Genomic DNA, 17052 nt, shown 5'->3' with positions numbered 1-17052 from the left:
ATATTACTCCGTGTACAGTAATGAGGAGGGAAGATGGCTACTTGTATTTATAAATAATATTACTCCGTGTACAGTAATGAGGATGGAAGATGGCTACTTGCATTTTTAAATAATATTACTCCGTGTACAGTAATGAGGATGGAAGATGGCTACTTGCATTTTTAAATAATATTACTCCGTGTACATAATGAGGAGGGAAGATGGCTACTTGCATTTTTAAATAATATTACTCCGTGTACAGTAATGAGGATGGAAGATGGCTACTTGTATTTTTAAATAATATTACTCCGTGTACAGTAATGAGGATGGAAGATGGCTACTTGTATTTATAAATAATATTACTCCGTGTACAGTAATGAGGAGGGAAGATGGCTACTTGTATTTATAAATAATATTACTCCGTGTACATAATGAGGAGGGAAGATGGCTACTTGCATTTTTAAATAATATTACTCCGTGTACAGTAATGAGGATGGAAGATGGCTACTTGTATTTTTAAATAATATTACTCCGTGTACAGTAATGAGGAGGGAAGATGGCTACTTGTATTTATAAATAATATTACTCCGTGTACAGTAATGAGGATGGAAGATGGCTACTTGTATTTTTAAATAATATTACTCCGTGTACAATAATGAGGATGGAAGATGGCTACTTGTATTTTTAAATAATATTACTCCGTGTACAGTAATGAGGATGGAAGATGGCTACTTGTATTTATAAATAATATTACTCCATGTACAGTAATGAGGAGGGAAGATGGCTACTTGTATTTATAAATAATATTACTCCGTGTACATAATGAAGAGGGAAGATGGCTACTTGCATTTTTAAATAATATTACTCCGTGTACAGTAATGAGGATGGAAGATGGCTACTTGTATTTATAAATAATATTACTCCGTGTACAGTAATGAGGAGGGAAGATGGCTACTTGTATTTATGAATAATATTACTCCGTGTACATAATGAGGAGGGAAGATGGCTACTTGCATTTTTAAATAATATTACTCCGTGTACAGTAATGAGGATGAAAGATGGCTACTTGCATTTTTAAATAATATTACTCCGTGTACATAATGAGGAGGGAAGATGGCTACTTGCATTTTTAAATAATATTACTCCGTGTACAGTAATGAGGATGGAAGATGGCTACTTGCATTTTTAAATAATATTACTCCGTGTACATAATGAGGAGGGAAGATGGCTACTTGCATTTTTAAATAATATTACTCCGTGTACAGTAATAAGGATGGAAGATGGCTACTTGCATTTTTAAATAATATTACTCCGTGTACATAATGAGGAGGGAAGATGGCTACTTGCATTTTTAAATAATATTACTCCGTGTACAGTAATGAGGAGGGAAGATGGCTACTTGTATTTATAAATAATATTACTCCGTGTACATAATGAGGAGGGAAGATGGCTACTTGCATTTTTAAATAATATTACTCCGTGTACAGTAATGAGGATGGAAGATGGCTACTTGTATTTATAAATAATATTACTCCGTGTACAGTAATGAGGAGGGAAGATGGCTACTTGTATTTATAAATAATATTACTCCGTGTACATAATGAGGAGGGAAGATGGCTACTTGCATTTTTAAATAATATTACTCCGTGTACAGTAATGAGGAGGGAAGATGGCTACTTGTATTTTTAAATAATATTACTCCGTGTACAGTAATGAGGAGGGAAGATGGCTACTTGTATTTATAAATAATATTACTCCGTGTACAGTAATGAGGATGGAAGATGGCTACTTGCATTTTTAAATAATATTACTCCGTGTACAGTAATGAGGATGGAAGATGGCTACTTGTATTTATAAATAATATTACTCCGTGTACAGTAATGAGGAGGGAAGATGGCTACTTGTATTCATAAATAATATTACTCCGTGTACATAATGAGGAGGGAAGATGGCTACTTGCATTTTTAAATAATATTACTCCGTGTACAGTAATGAGGAGGGAAGATGGCTGCTTGTATTTTTAAATAATATTACTCCGTGTAAAAGTAATGAGGAGGGAAGATGGCTACTTGCATTTTTAAATAATATTACTCCGTGTACAGTAATGAGGAGGGAAGATGGCTACTTGTATTTATAAATAATATTACTCCGTGTACAGTAATGAGGATGGAAGATGGCTACTTGCATTTTTAAATAATATTACTCCGTGTACAGTAATGAGGATGGAAGATGGCTACTTGCATTTTTAAATAATATTACTCCGTGTACATAATGAGGAGGGAAGATGGCTACTTGCATTTTTAAATAATATTACTCCGTGTACAGTAATGAGGATGGAAGATGGCTACTTGTATTTATAAATAATATTACTCCGTGTACAGTAATGAGGAGGGAAGATGGCTACTTGTATTTATAAATAATATTACTCCGTGTACATAATGAGGAGGGAAGATGGCTACTTGCATTTTTAAATAATATTACTCCGTGTACAGTAATGAGGAGGGAAGATGGCTACTTGTATTTTTAAATAATATTACTCCGTGTACAGTAATGAGGAGGGAAGATGGCTACTTGTATTTTTAAATAATATTACTCCGTGTACAGTAATGAGGAGGGAAGATGGCTACTTGTATTTTTAAATAATATTACTCCGTGTACAGTAATGAGGAGGGAAGATGGCTACTTGTATTTTTAAATATAATTTAGCCTGGAGGAAGTGGGAATATTATCATCTTAGGACTTTAATCGACCAGAAGGCAATTCATCTGTGGAAACTGACCGCGGAAGGAAACTGATTCACACGGAAAAATATGTCCTCTGGACCAAAAATAAATAATTCTACAAAGCAATAACGACATATGTACTTATGCGGAATTCTGAAGTCGTTCCCTTTATTTAGTTGAAAAGAAACAGTATAGCATATAATCTGAGAGTTAAAATAACAGCTGAAATAGACTGAGTTGTCTGATTTCTATTTGTAGGATATTTAAGTCTGGGTACAATTGAGACATTTTGAGACCTATATATTTTTAAAATCTTATTTTATTAATTCGTTTTAGAATTGTTTTTAGTGATTGATTAAATATTTTTCTTTTACTTTTTTTCCGGTTTGACACAAATTGAATATCAAACATAGTATAGCAATCATCTTTCCTGGTTACCATGTACGTTCAGGTCCCATATTTTCTAAATGTTCAATATAATAATAAGTCAGCATCAAAATTAACAGTCAATGTTATAATCAATTGAGTATTAAACATCATTATCCCTACATTAACACTGATCTATTAAACAGTCCAAAGTATTCTTTAAATGTTATATTACGAGTCATATGCGAAACATTCCCGAAAGGGAGACACAAAATTTTAATTTCACAATTTCTGGTTGTACAGCTGTAATATCATCTGCCATATTTAACTAACTGTTAAATGAATTAACTCCTTGTAATCATATATTTGAAGTTAAGGAATAGTTAACTATCTGTGAAGCCAAACTGGCGTTGAAGAGATAAAAAACATTTAAGAAACTGTTTAAAGTTTAACAGTCATTAAATGTTCTAACAATACTTGGAGAAACAGGCAACTAGATTACCTTTATCAAAATTGTTGTGGGTTGAACATGTTATAGATCTGAAAATATTAATTTCCTTTCGGCCAGGTATTTACCAGGAGGGTCCACTTCAGTAGCGGGTTGCCACTCACAAGGGACACCTTTGACCTCGAACGATCGAAACCGCACGAAAACATGCTTAGAATAACAATCGATCATAAACAAAATAGTGGTGTGTGTCATTTCCATGCTAAACGTTGCATTCTACCTCAAGTGACATTTTAATAGACAGAAACAAAGTAACAAGATATCAATACCATGGGAGGGAAATTATACGTAATTCAATGACGTCAGTGTATCATTTACATTTTCAATCAACAGTGCCAAAAACTCTCTGCTTAAAGTACTTATAACAGCGCATATACAGCAGTGCCACGCCTGACAGCGCTTATATTAGTCCTCGAAGTGCAGAGCGGGATTTCGATGAAATGGTTAAAAAAAGTGGAAGAGAACAATGTGCACTCCTCACAAAAGCCACGTTATCACATCCAAATCACTTTCGCATTCACGCAGACCAATATCAAAAGCCACACTAATTACATTTTCAAATGATGATGTTGGTATGTCACTGTCATAACCTGGCTTTAACTAAGCATACAGCAACATAGGCTTATACGTAGGTGCAGCAAATTGGTTGTAAATCACAGAGTGAAGTTTCATGATGAAATAACGATCATGTATCTTCACTTGTGGTTTGGCACATTGAAGTCTTACAAAATCAGTAATCCTTCTGGTATAGAGTTTATATTGTGAACGAAGTAAACATCTAGGGGTTGGCAATATTTTGTTGTTTTCGGTGGCAGTATCTTCAGCATAACATCTTTGTTTGGAAAACTTGCATCCAGAAGGGTACGATCTGCATGACCTGACCAGGAATCACACAACAATAGGCTCTTTTCACTTGTTACATGTTCGCCAAGGACTGAAGTTAGAAAACGTTTCATGTGTTCTTTAGTCATTTTTCCACTTTTGCTTGCCTCCACATGAATGTTTCGTGGACAGGTTGTTTCAAGTTTCTTTCAAATATTTGGGCCGAAAGTGTCTTGCATCTCTTAAAAACAGACGTACAACTTGTTTGCTAGTCTGCCCGTCATTGATAAGCCACATCAATTGTGTAGCTGTGGGCAGAGCTATGTACAGACTGCAACACACTAGCTGTAGTTTTCTCTCCTCTGTGGGATAGTGTTAATGCTGAAGACATTTCATTGACTCTGATCACTGTTCCAAACATCACCTTTCTCACACCCTCCTCTCTTATAAACATGTTCACTTCCTCCACAAACTGTTGTGCCTTCTGACGTGTATTATTATCGTCCTCTACGTCCTTACGTGTGACAAATGCAGTAATATGCCCGGATGAAATGCCATATTCACGCTTGAGATGGTCCGTAAAGGAAATGGAAGCTTTGAAATTGTCCAAGCCAACCATTTTAGCCGCTTCCAGTGCCCACATCTGCAGATGCCAATAGTGAACTGTAGATCCTTGCACTATCAAATTGCGATATTACATGTAGTTTGTAATTGCGACAGTCTGTTTCCTTTGAAACGAGCTCCTGCTCGCCGTTTGTTAGGCACATAATTTAGAATTAATGAGCAATTTGATTTACTTTTATTGCACTTATAGCGCTTCATTAGTCTGCTATAGAAATTTAAGCCACGATTGTAGTAGTCTTCATAAATGTTCTCTAGTACGCTGTCATCAGTATCTTGTAATACACTGGACCTCGACTTTTTGGGTGGAGAGAGTTCGTTTGACTTGGCTGTTCCTGTTGCTCTGGACATGAACGTCGTGTACTGCTTGAACAGCCACCTTCGGGTTCAGGTTCCTCCTCTCCTTCAAAATTAATATATCCATCCAGCGTAATGTCATGTATTTCTGTGTCATCCCCATTATATTTCTGAATTATTATGGTATATAATATATCCGCGAACTCCATATCCTCGGCCCCGATGTCATTTCCATATTCAGCACGTCGCAACTTTGCCCCTAATATTTGGACCACATTCGTAGGATTAATCCTCTTCATGACATCACTGCACTGTACACAGTAACCCGCTTGCGAACACTCCAAGAGACAGATACGTACTGCAGTGATACCATTCAGCAACTGCAGCACTGGTCAGTGCAGCTTCAATATGCCACTGTCTAATGGCGCTAGCAGACAAGTGCGGAGTTTTGCATGGAAATGACACACACCACTACTGTTGTGTTTATGATCGATTGCTATTCTAAGCATGTTTTCTTGCGGTTCCGATCGTTCGAGGTCAAAGGTGTCCCTTGTGAGAGCAATTGGACAGATATTGAAAGTGACACAATTCGCTTAGCCTATACTAAGGAGACCAATAACACGTTGAGAAGATTAATATAAACAGTTGAATATTAGACCTTATATAGTTCTTCAGACGAAACATGGTTGTGGATTGTTTTCTTTGTTTGTTCTTATTAGCATTAGTGCTAAAGCAGTAGGCCTAAGTACTGTGCTGTGTTTGCAGGATAATTTTTAATACTTTATTTTCCTTTTCTAGGAGAATGATGAAAAAGGTTACCTGTTCCTCGTGCAGAAAGTCGTAAGTAACTGAACACTGTATATAAGTATTAATACCTATATTGTGTTGCTTAGAGGATCGTCCTAAATAGTAGCACCACTAAGCCTCTAAATGAAAAAAAGTATTTTGGAAGACAGATTTAATTTTTGAAGAGAGATGTTGCTGCCAGTTTCGGACTATATACCTTACTTTAAGAGTTCAATTTTGATCCACAATGGATAATACGAGTTATTGTATCCTGTTTATCCACCTTCCTCAATTCATAATCATTCATAGATACACATTCTCTTCAAATATTACAATTTGTTATTCGAGAACGAATTGACAGCAATATAATTTAGTTTGATGAAAAGGCATGTGGCAGCAGTATTGATAAAAATGTTTAGGGCTTATAGTCTTTAATTTAAAAATAAATTTTGAAAAAAGACAACCTTGTTATGCCCAATATTGGAAACATACCATGTATCTCCAGGAAATTATGATAAATAGATGAATTTATTGAGCAATATTATACACACAGGCATAAAAGTGTCTAATTCAGTAGTTACTATTGTCCCTTCGTCAGTTCGCATCACAGACTTCAACAGCTGAAGTTCTAATCTGTCTCGCCCTCACGAGGAATAATGCAGTCTTTTGTTCCCATTCTCTATTCCCCATGAGGTCAAGACATGCAAGCGAACTCCTATTCTGAGTTAGTATCGAGATTGGTAGATATTTCCTCCGGAATAAAATGTGTCTCCAGGAGTCCTTTTCCTCGCACAGTGGACAAAGACGCTCCCCTTCTTCGTTGACAATTTTATTACCCTTCCACGCCCCCAATCTTAGCCACGCTAAACCTGCTCTGCTGTCTTTGTTACAAGAATTTATGTAGTCACACCTCCCCCAGTTAAGCATGAGATCTAATAGGAAATTATATTAAATGTGGTGGGATAATTCAGGTCGTGTTATGGAATATAATATTGCAAATTCATTAATTATGTCGGGTTTCAAACGTTATAAGTTACCTCACTAGCTTTTAATAAACGTTATTTTCATAGTCGTTCCCATAATAATTATCAGACAACCTAAAATATTACGGCTTCAGGATAAACGTAACCCTTCAGCAGTCGCGCGGGGTGTTCTCAACAGACACGGAGTGTTACTACATGTTGAGTAAGCCTGTACTTCTGAAGCTTCAGAACCTTTCTTACAATTGGTAAGGCGACAATAACCGAAAACATGTTCGAAATCGGTATTCGCACACTTGAGATAATAACGGTTTAAGTAGTGAGGGGTGGCGCCAACACCCCGCGCTCCTGTTGTAAAAATCGGTGGCTTGCTTTTAGGCAAATTGGTACTGCTAATCCGCAAAATTCCATACTTTCTTTCCCGCAAAACGACGGATTACAAATGCGCAAAATATTTCAAGCCCCCAAATTAATAGATCCTTAAATAAAATTAATTCATGTACAGTTGTAAAAAAAAAAAAAAAAAAAAAAGTGGCCGCACTCGTGAACAGTGAATATTTTCAAAGTCCACTTCGGGTCGCGGCGATGTTACAGGATGCATGTGCTTGTACAAGCAGTTCCGGAACTATGAAAGTGTTCCATACCTGCGCCTGTAGACCGGCGGTAGAGTGCTTGTTTAATGATTCAAAGGTCGTGGGTTCGGGCCTTCTTCAAGTTTTCATTTTATTTTTTAATCGTTCTTTAGCGATGTAAATGATATTCAAATTATCATTTATATCCAGTTATCGTTCTTTATGGATATCACGTTATTTAATTTTGTTATCGTTCTTTAGAGATATGAATAAAATTCAAGTCATCATTTGTATTCTGTTATCGTTTTATAACGATATGAATAATAATTATTATTGTTGTATCTCCAATGGGGGTTAGCCCTATTTTACATATGTATGTTGGGGCTATAGTTTCATACACAAAAAAGATAAGCATAAAGAAAAATAGAAAAGAAAATTAAATTAGCTTTCGCGATGTAAACAAAACATAAACAATCCGTAAATTAGGCGTTGCGATTGCAAAACAAATATCAGTTATCAATTTGAAGCATACAAAAACATTAACAACACACATACGTAACACTTCTATAACACAAATATGCAGCTTTCCGTACCATACATCATAAATTAATTCACAACAGTCACACAAACACAATCAAACTATAATTACGACATTGCGACGACATCAAGCATCCCATAACTGACTCACATACATAACAAATCAAGCATCCGTTGCAACACATACACTTCAACATAGTAACCACACTTTTAAAAGTTACAAATTTGGCTCCAAGAAGAATAAATAGGACACTTACTATTTACTATTCTTCTACAATTTCTTAAATATATCTGTAATAAATCTGTGAAATTCCGATATGAATAATATTCACGTTTTTTATATTGTTATCGTTCTTTAGCGATATATATATATAATATTCAAGATATCATTTATATTGTTTTCCTTCATTAGCATTATAAAATAATATTCAAGTTATTTATATTGTTATTGTTCTTTCGCAATATAAATAATCTGTACTTTATGTAAGTAATTATTATAACACAAATAATCATCTTTATTTGTAAAATAGGCTATTTTATTGAGATAATTAAATACGTATTATATAATATCATATAATAATTAAACAAACCGATATTTATCATTTATATTCTGTTATCGTTCTTTAGTGTTATTGTATAAATAATATTCAAGTTATTTATATTGTAATCGTTCTTTAGCGATATAAATAATATAAATTTAATATTAGGTTTGGAAAAATCCAGTTGCATAATACTGGTATTAGTTTTTCTTTTTGTATTATTACATTATACTATCTTGAACAACAATAAAATGAAAAGGAGTAACGAGGAATTGAACCTGAGACGTTGACATCTAAATTCCGACGTTCGTCCGGTGAGCTACGAGGGCAAAAGTGTGGAAACATTTTCGGAAAAATTGGCCCAATCACACTATAAGATTTTCTGATGATTCGTAGAAGCTAGTCCAGGATGCGGGGGGCAAGGGCTAATTGAGATTTCCCGGTCTCTGATCGGGTCAAACATCCTGATAGAATTAATATTTAACCCATGCCGTGACTTTCGGTGAAGTCCGGAGGGCCCAATTAGTCAAATCCACTCTCCTCATCTCCACGCTTGGGCCCCCTGGAATTTAATAAGATGCGAAAGAGATAGTGGTGTGCGGAAAGCAACGGGATATTACCGCATTTATGCCTATCCTTCCCAAGAAAAAACTGCAAACATGAACAAAGGAAGCTTTTAATAGAAGAAGAAGGATCTTCTGCGGACCTCTGGAAAAAGAACTAAGGAATAGACTAGTGAAGTGCTTTGTGTGGAGTGTGGCATTGTATGGGGAAGGAACATGGACATTACGACGAAATGAAGAGAAACGAATTGAATCATTTGAAATGGGGATGTGGAGAAGAACGGTGCGTGTGAAGTGGGCAGACAGAATAAGAAATAAAATTGTGTTTGAAAAAGTGAGTGAAGAAAGAATGATTCTGAAAATGATTAGAAAGAGAAAAAGGAATTGGTTGCGTCTCTGGTTGAAAAGAATAATAGACGACATTAAGATATGTGGATCATATGCGGAGACTAAGAGGAAGGCAGAAAATAGGAAAGATTGGAGATTGCTGGGTTTGCAATGAAAGACCTGCCCATGGACAGAACACTTATGTATGTATGTATGTTCAGAATGCCTGGAATATCGTGTCTAAGAACAGTCGCTATTTGCAAAGACTAGTCAATTCCATGCCCACTCGACTGCAAGATGATCGAGATAAGAGGAAGATAGACTAAATAGTGAATTGTGACTTTTTGTTTTGTTTTTTGAACGCTTAATTGTTTGAATGTTTTAAGGCCGACGTTTTGTTTATGCCACGAAAGATATTTTTATTGAGAATAAAATCTTTTTTCTTTCCATTTGCAGCCACAATATCATAATGATAAAGTCATGGCATAATATGTTAATGAACCTGATGTTAATTACTAAAATAATCGTAAAAGAGAAAGGAGCCATTATGCATAGTTTGTCTCTCTCAAAAACAGAACAAAAAAGAACATAAAAAGAACGTGGTTGTAGTCGAACGCAGGACCTCATGAATAAGAGACCTGAACGCTACCATTACGCTGTCGAATAACACACAGAATACTTCAATTATAACTGTAGATATCAGGCAACGTGGTCCAACAACATGTAACATCGCCTGTCTCCGAATTGTAGCGAAGATACCCGAAGGGAACTTTGTTTCAGGAGAGCGGCCACTTTTTCTTTTGACAGCTGTACAACAACTTACCTTTAAAGCACACTGTCCAGTGATTGTTCTTCTGTTATAACGCGCTGTGTTGAAAGAAAGACACGTTTTACCCTGCGGTTGCTTTAGCACTCCGTAAATTCATGGATACAGGGATGAGGTTTGTAAAATTGTCGCTTCAAATGACGATGGAACGATTCTGCCCCATTTGTTGTTCTGATTTCTGGCCCACAATTTAGCATCTTCACTTACATAGTTTTCAAGTAGTACATAGTCTAGGAATCTCATTAACTGTTTGTGATTAGGAGCAATGCTATGTAACTCAAACGCGTCCCCTACTCTGCATGGAGGTACATATTTTAAACCAAACGTATATTCCAGGAACTTACCTACTTCTGAATTAGGATTGGTATATTCATAGGGAAGTCCCAAGGCTAGTACCTTCCTATACCACGTCTCATCTAAATGAAAACTGCAGCCTTTAATGGTTATGTTAGTAAACACTTCTTTGACTGCATTATGAGCAGCAACTTCAAAATCTAAAATTATGATTTCAGGATTAAAATCAACACTACACAAATCACGAATGCGATTCTACATACATTCGTAAACTGATACAGTTTTCGATATCAGTAAACAAAAAGCAACTTGGACGCACGCAATGCAGTATAAGTATGTATAGTATAAACCTGATGAAAGTGTTTTGGTGAGATGCAGAATGTTCCATCCGCTGATATATTACGCGAATTACTACAAAGAAACTGAACATTTCGTTCACAAGTTGTTTTCGATATCTACAAAACAGAACTTTTCGCTTCGATTTGTTAAAATATTTAAATTGTTTAAGTGTTCTAATCCCTTATTTACATTGCAGAGTGAGTGGACATTGTTTCCTCCGGGCTCCGTGCAACGCTAGTCGTAGTTTGACTGTCTCCATTCTCTGAATATTAAAATTATCTGACCTCGATAATTCTGTTCGTATTATTTTACTGTGTTGTAAAGTAATTTCTTCACATGCTTTTCTTTTACAATTTGCCCGCAAAATATTCGATTCAACAGCCCTAGCGCTTCATGCAAGTCTCCTTATTTCACTAACTCCTGCATTACTCTGTAAAATTGCGGTACATTTCTTTTCCGTGCCCTCCACGAAATATTTCCCGTACTCATTTTACGCTGTTTTCTATATTTGAAAATGTCCTTAACAATGCATTCCACGCCACGATTTGTGACCCTTCTTATGAATGACATTTCACTTTAAATTCACTTCCTATCACAGCCAACACTTCCTTCCAACAACAACAACAACACTTCCTTTCAACTGTGGTTATGGAGACATCGAACCCCCGCCCCTGTTCAGCGCCATCTACACCGAACATCGAACACATTCATCAGCGCCATCTTCACCAGTACAGAATGGGTTAGAATAAATTTGGTATCAGATGAATTGTGCGGTATTCTAAATGTTGTATTTGCGGTATCGAAATAAAATGTTTAGCTATAATTTTTGGTTATTTTGCGAATTAGCTATCCAGCCGTAAAAATAGAGACAGTCAGTGGCGTAGCATGAAATTTTGAGCAGGGGAAGCTAATTCAAGTTGTCTTTCGTGCAATATGAGGAAACGTATTACAAAAATATAGTCTTAAAATAAATAGTAGTCAATGTCAAGTCAGCAGTCGAAGATTGGTTGGAACCTCGTGAGTAACACCAATAAGACATCACCTCAAATGGTATGTAGTAAAATATGATTTCACGGTTTACACATATCTCTAACAAATAGACACGTATACGTATAACATTAGCTCACTCCCTGTCATACTTAGAGAAATCACAATATTAGTATCATTACGTAAGTATGCGTCTGTCTTTTGGTTGTGTCCTTCATTCACAGCAAGGGAGTCGGTCATTTGTTTCTTAGATCACACTTTTGTTCGTAAGTCAGTCTTGATAATAGAATTGTCCTAAAAAATTCAAGTAAATTAGTGTCAGGAACTGTTATTTCGCTCATTATTTATTATATCAGCCACAACTGACGAAAAGGGATAACTCGGAAACTACTTATTTTCAGTGTCAAAGCTAGCTTCTTGAGAGCCTTGCGACCAGGGTAGTTTAGTTAGAAAGAGATGGAAAATCTGCGGGGTGGGTTACACAGAAGAAACCAGTCTGCTTGGAAGCTGGTGTGTGCAGGCTTCTTGTTTACTGCTGCATCACAAATCATCCTGATCTGCCGCATCACAATATTTAACGCGTAAATATAAATTCTATTAAAATTAATAAATAATTTTGTCCATAGACTGCAGGTTTATTATTAAATTATTATTAACTGGGGAACCTGAGCTTTTTAGCTTACATTGACGCTACGCCACTGGTGACAGTGACTAAACTGACCATATTTGTGTAACAAATGATAGCAATTGATGTTAAACAATGACTGTACGCACAGAAAAATCAAGAAAGTGGTCTGGAAAGAAAGATGAAAAGTAAATTCTGATTAGAAGTACTCGTTATAATATTACGTGTGCGCCAATATTGAAATATTACCATTACTGTACAGTAATTATAACATTGTGATAGGAATTAAAGTATTTCATATAATTGTATAAAAATAATAAAAGAGCGATATTTTAATTGTTCACTAAGAAGATAGTCCATGAGAACCCATTATTATATTTGGGGTGTCAGCAACATTCCGCACGACTCTTAATGTTAGGTGCGGCTGTTTAAGGGTTAATTTCTCGTAGTTATTTTCTGCTATATTAATAACTACAGAGCGTCTTTAGAGCGCTAATAACTCGATTAAGTCATTGCAGACCACCTCTTAACTCCTTCCCTGGCTGAGACAGAAATGTTTTGGTGCGATACTAGTAGACAGGAAGGTCAGTGACGGATTGTATCAAGCGGACATCATAGCTTTTACGAACTTTCGGCTCTCGCTGGTCGGCTAAAATCCACCAGTAATACACAGAGCATTTTTTTTCTTGTTAGGAGGGAGGGAGGGAACACCCCACGCACTGCGACCTGAGGTCTATTGTAGACCTCCCTGAATGGGATGAGTTGCGTGCCCACCGATCCTCTACGCGCACCGACCTAAGCACTTGACCGCCTTAACGACCGGTCCCTACAGCCAACAGGGTCCATGTGCCACTCCTGCTCCTTAACGGTCACAGGCGGAAGTCCTCCCCCGAGAAGGTCTGCCCCTGGTTCCGTTGCAGAAGATATCCATCATCACTTGAATACAATCCACGGGGGCCGGTCCAGAGAGCCAGCAGCTTCTGAGGGCCGCCTGTAGAGCGATCTGAAAACCAGAAGAAGTAACGGATGATGAATGAAAGGATGGTACGGGAGGGAAGAAGTGGCGAAGATGAGTGGGGTTCCAATCGTCTGATAAAGTTACCTGATATTCGTCCATAGGGGTGAGGGAAAAACCCTGAAATAAACCTCACCTAGGCAACTCGTCCCGACCGGGGATCGAATCCGGGCCCGGAGTTAGACTCGCTAATCCCTCAGCCACAACGGTGGACTTATTGTAATAAGCGAAGAGGACATGGGCGGTGGTCGCTGCACTTCCCGTCTTGGGCTGCCCTAGAGGGCAGTCACCCAATTCCTGTCGTTCATTTCTCGTTGTAACACCGGGAAATCATTCATCCCTTTCCCACTGAAGCCGATTGAACATCCGCCTTTCTACTGTTCCCACCAAAACTCATCCCTACTTGCAGGCTCTCTATAATGCAGAATGATTTATATAAAACTAACACAGTTTTCTTTATTTCTTTCAATGAAAATGATGCTAACCACAATGTATTATATTTCAAATGTAGAGTATCTTTGAGAGATTACTAACCTTAAAAAAAATGCTGAAAGTATCCTCCCTACTGCTCAACGCAAAACTCAATACGTCGTTTCGTGTTACTGTTACTGCCGCTCGTTAGAGGACTCTGTTGTTAATACCAGTGGCGGCCAGTGAGGCATTCTGGTGGTGGGAAAAAGGTTGCACGCAAATCACCCAATTGAAAGGTGATAATAATCACAGCTCACGTTTACATTATGATAAACGAAACACATTAATTAAGCCAGCTATTCTAACAGATGTGCAGTTAACAATGCATCTAGTATATAAATCAAAAACAGCAATAAACGCTTTTATAACTTAAAATTGTGCTTATATAAAATATATCATTTGCATGTTAAGAAAGGAATTTAAGTAATCACTAACATTTTTAATTGTAAGGAACACAGGATACTCGCCAAAGTGCTAAAGTGAGACATCTGCATCTGGATAAAAAGAAAACGGCACTGAAATCCATTCCTTTCCGTTGGCAAACGAGTCCCTCACTTTTGCACTGAAGCCTTCAATCTTGCATACGAATGATTTTTCGCACGATAACTTCATCTTTCTTCCTTCATAGTTTCTAAGACACGTTTTTATTGTTTTCAGCTTAGAAAAGCATCGCTCAGCTCCAGAAGTAAAGATGTGCATTGTAATTAGCAATTTCAAATAAAAATTATTGTTTCCTCGAATGTATCGCATAATTCATCTTCTAGAATGAAGGGGACAGGACAGTCTGAACGCATGCTTGTTCTGTATGAGTGAAGACATTTTGCTATTACTATTCAACTTTTGAATCTATCAATTTATAATTTTTACAACATACACACAATATTAGTAGGTATATTTTGGTTTTTAGAATGCAATGCGAGCAGTTCTGCTTCTTGAAATTGTTTACATTCACCTGTAATTTCATCCCTCTTAACCCCGAATAGCTTCCTAAGCACTTTATACTCAAACACCCTTAACCTCTGTTCCTCTCTCAAAGTGAGATCCCAAGTTTCACAACCATACAGAAAAACCGGTAATAAGCCTATAACTGTTTCATAAATTCCAACTTTCACCTTTTTTAAGAGCAGACTTGATGACAAAAGCTTCTCAACCGAATAATAACAGGCATTTCCATATTTATTCTGCGTTTAATGTCCTCCCGAATGTTGCTCCAATTTACATATTTGAATTTTTGCACTTCTCCAAAGAATAAGTTTCCAATTATTGTTATACGTCCATTTCGTGCTATGTTCTGGTCACGAGACATAACCATACACTAAGTCTTCCCGGGATTTACTTTCAAACCTATCTCTTTACATGCTTCAAGTAAAATTCCCGTGTTTTGTCTAGCCGTTTGTGAATTTTTTCCTAACATATTCACGTCATCCGCATAGACAAGCAGCTGATGTAACCCGTTCAATTCTAAACCCTGTCTGTTATCCTGGACTTTCCTAATGGCATATTCTAGAGCGAAGTTAAAAAGTAAAGGTGATAGTGCATCTCCCTGCTTTAGCCTGCAGTGAATTGGAAATGCATCAGAAAGAAGCTGGCCTATACGGACTCTGCTGTACATTTCACTGAGACACACTTTGATTAATCGAACCAGTTTCTTGAGAATAACGTATTGAATAAGAATATTATATAAAACTTCTCTCTTAACCGAGTCATACGCCTTTTTGAAATCTATGAATAACTGATATAGGCTACTGTACCCTTATACTCCAATTTTTTCTACAATACCGTGGAATACAAAAATTCTGTTCAGTAGTCGATCTATTACGCCTAATACCACACTGAGGTTCCTCATTAATTTCATCTACATATGAATTTAATTTTCTCAAAAGAATATTGGACAAAAGTTTGTACGACGTCAACTAAAGTGATAGTCTTCGGACGTTACTACAGTTAACTGTTAATTATTGTTATTTAATTATTATGTTTTATTTTTTAACATTATTATTTTCAAATCTACTTCATTAATACAGCTTCGTGCAGGCTAGTTATAATGAGAATTTTCACGGTATAATCACAGATCTCGTCAAGTCCAGAAGGTTCGGAGTGTCAGTAAACGTTAGACCTGTCCTGCCGGTGGTATTCACGACTGACCACCCAGGCTTAAGAGTTCAAGTTTGTATTAATATACAATAATGTTTGAGAGGAGAAGTAAACATTGCCCGTAGAGTAGGAGAGAAGTGTAACTGCTATTCAACCAATGTAACAGGTCTCATTCCACGGGGTAGAACGCTTCAGAGAGCCCAGTTTTAAGACAAGCGTGCAATCAGACCGCACCATTGGCTGAATAGCAATTATGCTTCTCTCCTCCTCTGCCGGCAAAGTTTAAATCTCCTGTCAGACAATATGCAACGAAGTACAGTCCGAGAGTTCACATATCGGCTAGTGAAGGAATACGAGTTTGAGTAGTAGGGATTGGCAGCTGCAAGTACTTCAGGGTATCGCACGGTGTGAATTACTTTTTCTGTTCGTTTTTATTTAAATTTCGTTCTTTATCATTTCATGATACTGTCTTTGTATCTTTCCTTACGTTCTCCTTATTAACTATCTGTACTAATTGCCATACTTATGTGGTATTCCAATCTACAGATATTATATTTGAGTGTATTGCATTATGGTATTATTTTAATTTTGTATGGTTTCAATTTTGTTCTTATTTCGTAAAATGTTATAAATATAAATAAATAAATAAGTCAATAAGTACATAAATTAATAAATGAATAAATAAGTAAATACATGAATAGATGAGTGAATAAACAAATAAATTAATTAATTGATTAATTAATAAGTTAAATATATAAATAACTGAATAAATGTCCAAATA

The 17052-nt window shown here is 36.5% G+C and overlaps 1 protein-coding gene across 1 annotated transcript in view; it reads left to right on the top strand.

The window, feature by feature from the left end:
* Positions 1-17052, top strand: part of LOC138693956 (uncharacterized) — a 250879-nt gene that overhangs the window by 108760 nt on the left and 125067 nt on the right. Inside the window, exon 7 of the mRNA XM_069817684.1 lies at positions 6115-6156. Coding sequence (XP_069673785.1) covers positions 6115-6156 — 42 coding nt within the window. The remainder of the gene's footprint in view (positions 1-6114; positions 6157-17052) is intronic.

Source organism: Periplaneta americana, unplaced genomic scaffold (assembly GCF_040183065.1).
Source record: "Periplaneta americana isolate PAMFEO1 unplaced genomic scaffold, P.americana_PAMFEO1_priV1 scaffold_26, whole genome shotgun sequence".
Lineage (NCBI taxonomy): Eukaryota > Metazoa > Arthropoda > Insecta > Blattodea > Blattidae > Periplaneta > Periplaneta americana.
This window is presented reverse-complemented; position numbering and strand designations above follow the sequence as displayed.